General features: G+C 40.4%; 2 protein-coding genes across 3 annotated transcripts in view; one reads left to right on the forward strand and one right to left on the reverse strand.

Annotated features, from left to right (window-relative positions):
• Nucleotides 1-1,137: 1,137 nt before the first annotated feature.
• LOC109528496 (receptor-type tyrosine-protein phosphatase eta-like) lies at nt 1,138-6,783 on the forward strand. Its single transcript, XM_019891183.1, has 11 exons — nt 1,138-1,289; nt 1,636-1,714; nt 3,020-3,119; nt 3,355-3,445; nt 3,527-3,600; nt 3,682-3,816; nt 4,883-5,005; nt 5,141-5,301; nt 5,411-5,546; nt 6,195-6,256; nt 6,375-6,783. The coding sequence occupies exons 2-11, from the start codon at nt 1,710-1,712 to the stop codon at nt 6,547-6,549; spliced, it is 1,062 nt and encodes a 353-aa protein (XP_019746742.1). The 5' UTR covers nt 1,138-1,289; nt 1,636-1,709; the 3' UTR covers nt 6,550-6,783.
• Nucleotides 6,784-7,015: 232 nt separating this feature from the next.
• The window catches only part of LOC109528495 (glutamine-rich protein 1-like), a 12,297-nt gene continuing 10,264 nt past the window's right edge, over nt 7,016-9,048 (reverse strand). For both annotated transcript variants that reach the window (XM_019891182.1, XM_019891180.1), the window contains exon 12: nt 7,016-8,126. In XM_019891182.1, the coding sequence (XP_019746741.1) occupies nt 7,940-8,126 (187 nt within the window). In that variant the 3' untranslated portion in view covers nt 7,016-7,939. The remainder of the gene's footprint in view (nt 8,127-9,048) is intronic.

Here is a 9,048-nt window from a genome sequence, read left to right on the forward strand (position 1 = left end):
AAAAATGCCTGCGGACATTTGAATGGTCAATAGAGGAACATTTAAACTCTCACTTTTTCATTTTTAATGTGGTGTTCTGTTTGTTTTTAATCATGATTGTAATATTGAGGCACGTTTAACTGTACTCAGAGGTGAAATAAGGACCACCAACTTCTCTAATGCTTGTGCGGTCACTGAAAAAACTTCCAACGGTCCTTCCATATTTACGAAAGGGCAATGTTTCAGTAGAGTCATACTGCCATTGACAAAGTGTGGAACGAGGACCACTAGTGGTACGCAGGTTCCCTCTAGCGGTAAAGAAAGTAAAGACTGATACAAAACAAAATTAATTTAAATGATGAAACCTAATCAAACATTTTCATACAGAGCGTGAAGCTATGAATACAGCCTACTAAAACGCTTTCACAACGAGTACAGTACATTTTGTACTCTTCATGCATTTTTTTTTAACTCTACAAGTGCAATACATTTTCTATGGACCATTGTTGTGTTTAACTTTCAAGCATCATACATTTGCATTCAATGTTTAAAAGCTCTTTATTTTTGTTGGGCCTACAACCTGTCGGTGATACTTGGTGTAAAAAGTTTGAGAACTACCGTTTTAGTAAAGCCCAAACGTGTGTTTTCCACTCCAGTTGTTGTATTGGCTTCCCACTGTAGGGGGAGCCCTTGAGCAGCAATACAGTAAAACACTCGGTGACATTTCTATGTGTTCTGACTGTGAGAATGAGTTTGGCTTTGGACATTTTAATGTCGGCAAATGAGGGCATTTGAAAGTGGGCGAGCTTGTCTTTGTTTTTGTTTCACAGATGGGCAGCATTACTGAGGAGTGACCGAGGCCTCAGCACCATGATACTACAATACTGTTTTCCCTGCAGTCTATTCTATGACAGAATGAAACTGATCATGAAGATTTTCATTCTGAGCACATCAGCCTACGACTATACAGTACAATAAACTGTGTCTGGAACAAATGTGCATAATTGCCTTTACCTTGGGGAAATAAGTGTTGAGAACATCAACGAGCTTCTCCCAGAAGAGATGCCTTGTTTATCAAATACAAAGACTGATGAAGAATAGCCAAGGGCACATGATATACAATAGACTACAGTGCGCCTCTTCATTTCCTAACAGCTCCAGTCTCCACCCTGTGGCTCCACCCTTCTCACCGCTTGCCTTGGATTCAGGCCACGGTGGGAAAATTATTAAAAACAGACGCAAAACAGGATGCTGGTTTGTCTTGGATCTGCAGCACACTAGAAAGCCTCAGGAACACATTGTTCTCAAAGGTAAATCTATATTCTATAGATACCGCATGAAACCAGTTATCCATGAAATTGTGCCCGTGTTGGAGTGTTTGGGGTTAGAAACTTGTTGGAGCAGGTTTTTCTTCTTGTTGGAGCCGTCAGGCTTGTGCTGTAAGTATTTCGTTGGGCGCAACACACGGCTATGCTAGACATGAGGAGCTAGACCTCATATGTTCTCTTTTAAATCAGCACAATTGAATACATGGACACACACTGAGGAGAAAGACTGGGAAACAGGAAGTGTACAGTATAGTCACTGCTTCCAGTTCTTATTTCATCACACAGGCAATTTAGTGTACTTTCTGAAATGTTTTTTTCTTTTTTACAGTATCAAGACTGAGCCTGGTAATGATCATTCTTCAATATCCTGCTTGAGTTAGTGCTCCGCATTAAAGAAGAGACATGAGGTCAGGCCTGTAAAATTTCACTCCATCGTTTTCAGAAAATGCTTGAAAGATCAGTTTTTCCCTATTGTCAGTAAAATCACACACACGCACGCACGCATGCAGTGCACATTCAGAATAGACTTGTCGACACATGAACTGAAAACGTGCTGCGTTGAACTTTTCTTGGCCCTCATTCTAAAAGGCATGTTTGGTACAAACACAACCCTGCTGGTCAACAACATACCCACAAAGTAGCTGATGTAGCATGATGGCGGCAGGATCATGCTTCAGGGCTATTTGTTTTAAATGGGAACTGGAGCGTTAGTCAAAGTGGAAGGGCAATTCCAAATAGTAGTCAGCATTACTGTGAAAGCTCTTCCTGTTCCGGCCTTCCCGTGTGGACTGTGCACGTGCGTTTTCCCCGTGCCTGCGTGGGTTTTCTCCGGATACTCCGGTTTCCTACCACATTCCAAAAACATGCACGATAGGTTAATGGAACACTCTAAATAATCCCTAGGTGTGACTGTGAATGCGAATGGTTGTTCGTCTATGTGTGCCCTGCGATTGGCTGGCAACCATTTCAGAGTATACCCCCGCCTATTGCCCGATGACGGCTGGGATAGGCGCTCGCATGCCCGTGACCCTTGTGAGGATAAGCAGATTGGAAAATGGATGGATGGAAGGAGTATTTGTCAAGTGACATAAAAAAATGTCAATTAGTATTGTGTCATAAAGTAAGGTAAACTACACTTCTCAAACAACAGGTTGACCTTCTTTCTTCTGTATGGCGGTACAGCAATACCAAAATACAATGAATCCCAGAGCTCATGTATGATATTAATTGACAAAACACAATGATATAGTTGTAGTTAATTTCAGTTAGTTTCATAATTCTAAAATGTACCTTCAGTTAGTGTTGATTTTTTTTTTTTTTGTAAAGCACTTTCATTTTTATTTGATTATTAGGTTTTCTAAATTTTAGGCTCAGTTATTGCATTAATTTTCATTGAACTATAATCACCTTGGTGCCGACTCGCATTTAAAATGAGATTGGATGTGATTGGTTCATTCTTAAAACAGACACATCCCCTCTTATAAGGTGTGCACATTTGTTCAACCGCATATTTACTTCCACCCTCAAAAACATTTTTTAAAAAGTCATATAATTGAGTTGTGCAGGCAATAGGTCAAATGAGTGATTTTTTTTTGCAATGATTTATCTTGGTCACATTTTTTATATTAAAAAAACAGCATTTAAGCAAGGGTGTGTAGACTTTTGATCGCTGTAAATGTGAAGATGATATTAATGACGGGTTTGTTTTGCAGAGTGCAGACCGCCTCAAGAGCAGAGATCCTGAGAGAGTTTGAGTCTACATGTCAGGTCCTCTCTGCTTGTGACAACAGAGGCTATAAGCATGAATTTGAGGTCAGAACATTTGTTTCATGTTTCCGAGTAAGAATACCTTTGCTTTGACAAAGGTCAAATTTAATTTCGTTTCAGTCACAGTTCACCCATTTGCTTCTTTTAGGAATGCTCTATTAGTCACACATTTGAACGGATGTGATTATTTGATAAATTAAGTTCAAGCATGAAAACCATAAATATTAAACATTTCCATCGACTGGACTCAAACAAAAATCTCATTGATGTCTTTGTAAAGGAGCTGAAAGATGTTGGTAAAGAGCTTCCAACCAGGACGGCGGACTTGGAGGCTAACAGAGAAAAGAACCGATACCCATACATCTTGCCATGTAAGTGCTTAACACCATTTTTTAAAGTTTGTTCAGCAGTGTTTAGGTCTTTCTTTCTGTCAACCACGGTTTTGCCTACAGATGACCACTGCCGTGTGAGGCTGTCCATTCAAAACTTCCCCAACTCTGACTACATTAACGCCAATTTTGTCCCCGTAAGAGTCCATTCACTCGCCTAAAAGAATATGATAGCGTGGTTTACACAGACGCACGGGTGTCGCCACATTTGCGTGCAGGGTGGAGGATCTGAGAGAGACTTCATCTGCACCCAGGCTCCCATGCGCAACACCATGGAGGATTTCTGGAGAATGGTTTGGGAGCAGAATGTCAGGATAATCGTCATGGTGACAGCGCTGCGAGACAGGGACTTGGTGAGACACTCTCCGACTGCGTTGACGTGTGTGTATCAAGATCTCCGTTTACAATAAATACATTCCTAAACATTGTGGAAGGCAGTGAGTTTCGGACCTGGGTCATTTAGTGACCTAATCCACTTCTTAATAACACCATCACATCTAAACAATAAAATAATGTACAAAAATGAATATAACTTTGTTGCATTACAGAATAGAAAGAGATAGAGATATTTTGCATACGTGAGGCTAACCAAAGCAAGAAACAAACAACTGCAAACCTCTACACTACAATATAGCAGGTCACAAACAATATACTGTATATCAATATTAAACCTTTCAAGAAAATACATCTTACACGAGATGCTGATGCAAGCGCAGCAAACCTTCTTTTCTCCTGCCTATCTGTGTAACCTAACTGGTCCACACACTACATACGAGGCTGGGCACTTGGTCGAAAGTTAATCCTGATTTACATTTTGACTTCTCTTCATCTTAAAAATATGACACCCCAGTGGAAGTTTACAGTCAAACTAAACGCACAACAAAATTACGCACATTGTACATAAGACATGATTTGTTTTTAAAGTAATCACCAGTGCTAAAATCTATGTACATCCCACTGACATGCTAACGGGATATTAGCATCGACTTGGGGAGTGATAGTCCTTCAAATAACGACTATTCACACACAGACACTATAGGAATACAGACATACAGGTAGGATAACAATCATCTAAGGCGCCCAATCTGTTGAAAAATTAGTTAGATCAATAGAGCTCAGTAACAACTTCTTATCACATTTTAAGGGTACAGTAATCCCTCGTTTATCACGGCGGTTACGTTCCAAAAAGAATCCGTGATAAATGAAATCTGTAAAGTAGCCTTTTTTTTTTTTACAATTATCAAGCGTCCTTTCCCTTGTACCAAATACTTGTGAAGATATGCATATAAATTGTTTATTTAAGGCTACATGTTGACTTTTTGTCCAGGCAGTATACATCATCTATCACTCTAGCAATCTTTTAACATATATATACTTTCATGTAATGTATAAGCAAGTCAACTGTTTCTCTGGGTGCAGGTACTATGTGATGAGTATTGGTCTCTGGAACCAGGAACAGTTTATCACGGACCATTCCAAGTAACGACAATGGCTCGGAAACAAGGCCCAGACTATTTTATGTCCACCATTAACCTCAGACAGGTTAGAAACAATTTGTCTTCCCAGTTGCCACTTTTAAATCACCAACTGTTAACTGAGGTGCATGCCTTTCGCACAGGTTATAATGCAAACTGTCTATGTTCATTAAAGCAGGGTGCTGTGTTTTTCTATTTTTAGAGAGACTGTCCAACAGATCATAACATAACACACTACCACTATCCATCCTGGCCGGACCGGGGCATCCCCAGAGACCCATCCTCACTCTGTGCCTTTACAGATCACGTGCGGCAGCATTTGGACGCCATTCCACGTTTGGGTCCAGCTGTTGTGCACTGCAGGTCTGACCTCTGGCAATATCATCATGCTGGCAGCATGATGAACTGCCGTGCCTTCCAGAGGCTTTTTACTCATTCACCGTTTACAATCCATCTGTGCTGTGTATATCAGTGCAGGTGTAGGCCGATCGGGGACCTTCGTCACGCTGATGTGGCTGATGCAGCTGTGCGTGAGGGGCATCCGGCCCAATATACGCGCTGCTGTGGCTGACTTACGACTACATCGAATGGGGATGGTTCAGATACTGGTAAACCCACAGGCGGGAAAAAAAAAAAAAAAATCACAAAACGATCTGATAAGTAGTCACACAGTTGCTGCAGAAAAGATCAAAGGCAAAGTGTGCAACAATGAAAATGCATTTGAATATTTGTTTATATTGACAAGTGGAAGTTTGGTACCTGGTTCTTCAGTAGGAACTTACCTAACCTAATCCCCCTCTTAGTACCACCACTGTAAGTGGAGCACAATCAATATTGATCTAAAAATGTGACAACAAATAATTGAATAAAATACATCACACAGTAGCCAGAGATGCTTATTATTAAATGTATTATTGGGTGCAAAGTGTTTGCCAGTCCTACTTGACTTACTCTGATGAACCAACAAGAGGATGGAAAAATGTAATTGTGAGGAGAATTTGAAATCTGATTGTTTAGAAACAGTCCCATTGCTATATTTTACATGGGCTAACATGGCAACATATAGAGGCTGAAATCTGATTGGACAAGAAAAAAGAAATCTTGCATCCACAGACACGGCCTAGAGAAATGTAAAATATAAATTGATTTTTAGGAATAAATTTACCAATTCATGAATGACTTATTGGTTTATTGAAGGGGCATTGGAGGGTTGTTAATTTAAAATGTTAATTGTCTCTTGTCTCTTTACGTATTAGGAGCAGTACATATTCGTTCACCAGTGTCTGCTATACTGGCTAAGTGGTGGCAAGTCATCTTGGTGAGCAAACAGAAGCAGTACTTGAGCCATGAGTGGCAAACTTATTCAAATTATGTTTCTTCCCTGGAATATGAGTTGACATTTGATGACCGTTTACCTTATTCTGAATTTTGAACAGCTTAACCCACTTACAACACACGAACCGAGAGCTGAGGAGAAAGCGCCATCATAGACGGAAATCTCAGCCGGGCCAAGCACAGAGCACATTGCAACAGATTTTACAACCCAGGAAGCTACTGCAGAGAATGCTACCCTCTTCATCACAGCTGAATCCAGGCCCACATGCCTTTTGACCTCACATGGGCTAAGGGGCCATTGACTGAAAGGGGCCCTATTAAAAAAATTAAAAAAATATCTACTTTTGTCTTAAACATTGGAAGGCCCCAAATCCCGGATGGTACCCCTGCCCACAGGCAAATCATGTTTATAGTTCCATTATGGGAAAATATAGCTACACACAATGCAGCAACTGCACTCCTGCTCTATCACATGAAAACCAAAGCAACCTGTCACCAGGCAAGAGAAAATCACAAACCCGAAAGGCAGGACAAACCTGTTGCAAAATGCTGTACTACTTTCAAGCGAACAATGCGGCTCCAACCGCACATTCATCTGTCACAAAAGTTTGCTGCTGGTCTTTCTTGTATGTCGTCAGCTTTATACTGTGACTTTTTTTTCTCAATTACATTTTGTATTGAAAAATCATTGTGCAGTGTTTTATTACACAATGCAGGCTACTAGTACTTAAGGATGCAGGTGCAGAACTGACACTGGACTTTACTAGAAAGGCAAAAACATGATATAGCAGCTGTACAAAAAAAAGGTCATGTTTCAAAACACCCCCAGGCACAGCCAGTCTTGATACATGGAGTAGAGTATTATACACTATAGAACATTAAGGGCTTGTGTCACTTATTTGAGTCTTCCAACTCATATATTAAGCTGTGAATTAAAAAAAAAAAAAAAAAAAAAAATTAATAAATTCCAGAATCATTTTAGGCTTGGTGATGTATTGAAGAACGGGCAACCCGGGACTGCTCCTGCTGCCACCTGTCCATGGTGTAGCGAGTGTTCAGAAACATTTCTGTTCCATTTGGGGGGGGGGGGTCAACAGTCAATGACGTCAACTGTTGTAGCGCAACTGGCATTCCCCAAGTTCCAAGTCCTTGTGTGAACAGATCCAAAAGCGGGAAAAAACAACAAAGACGTCACACCACACCCAGCCTCAGTACGGCCAAGATGTTCATTGAAGACAGATGGAAGGAGGATGTCCATGAGAATCAGCAAAGAAATATATTACGGTTTTGTTTCTGGAAAGCATATAAAGAACCAAGAGAGAGTAATGATTTAAAAAAAAAAAAAAAAGACCCACAGTTAAAATAAGATACAAATGATAGCAGAGAGATGAGGTCCAATCATCCTTTGGCCAAAAAAAAAAAAAAAAAAAAAAGGAACAAAATAGCAGAGTAGTTCAGTAAATCCTTTGAAGGAGAAAGAATTGCTTGCATTGATTGTATGTACATTTAACATGTACAAGATAGTGTGTATCCAGACATAATAATATGAACACATACATGCCCATGAGAGAATGTGAGGATCGAGAACTACTACTAAGTGAGCATTCAAAGGCCGGGTGAAGAAAAGGAAGCAGTCTTGTTCATGTGGCTTTTTTCTTCGGTCCAATTAGTGCGCACTCTCTGACATGTTGATGGTCTCTTGGATTTCACGGACAACAAGGATACGGGTCAGCATCTGCTCCAGCTCCTCTTTTGGGATAGGCTGAGTGGAGTACCAGATGGGGCTGTTTGGAGCCACAACGGGCTCCGGAGTCAAGTAGAAGGTGTCGTTACGTCCTTTGGCGCTCTGCGGACTGAAGACAAATACACTGTGACGATCACACGAGGCGTCTGTTAAAGACTACTGGGTCTGTACAACATGCTCATTAAATGTTGCTTGATATTGCTCTACCAATCCAAATTTTCCAAAGTCTCATTCAGACAAACACATTATTGTTTCATGACAAAAAAAAAAAAACATACTGTACTGATTGATGTTTGAGGATTCCAGTCAAGTCAAATTGATTTATACGTCCCTGAACCATAGAAGAGTCTCAAAGGGCTTCACAGCCCCACAGTTGACAAATAAAAGGCATCCCTTGATCTGGCAAATGCAGCCAACCTGTCAGCCTCCAGAAAATGGTAGGTCTATGAAAAGTTCTACGTCCGAAAACCGTGATTGATCCTGACCTGAAATTATGTGCACATGTATATGCAGTGCCCAAATCATACTCTGAAAATGTTAGAATGAAAGCTGCAATATGTTTTATTTTAATGACATTGTAAGCCATTTCTCTTAACTCATTCAATCCCAGCCATTTTCACTGGAGCAACCCACTCAATCCCAGCGTTTTACTGGATTTTGACTGATCTTGCAAGACCCACAGAATATTTGGTTCTAATGCTACATAAACACGGAGCCTACCAGAATAAAGTTTGGACTCTCTTCTTTCAGCAGAAAAAAAAATTATGTTTCTATCTTTTTCCATTCTTCAGCAATCGGCATTACAAAATGGCTGGCTAAGTTTCATGAAAATGGCAATTCCTGGGCAAAAAACGGAGAAAAGGAGCTTATTGTAAAAGCATGCATTTCAAGCATGTGAGGCATCACTACCATCTACTGGTCACTTTTTTACATCAGAGATGAAAGTGGGCTTTTCTGAAAATTCCGGAAAAAATAAATAAATAAATGTGTGTGTGTGTGTGTGTGTGTGTGTGTGTGTGCGCGCGCGCACG

This window comes from Hippocampus comes, unplaced genomic scaffold (assembly GCF_001891065.2).
Source record: "Hippocampus comes isolate QL1 unplaced genomic scaffold, H_comes_QL1_v1.1 scaffold174, whole genome shotgun sequence".
NCBI lineage: Eukaryota > Metazoa > Chordata > Actinopteri > Syngnathiformes > Syngnathidae > Hippocampus > Hippocampus comes.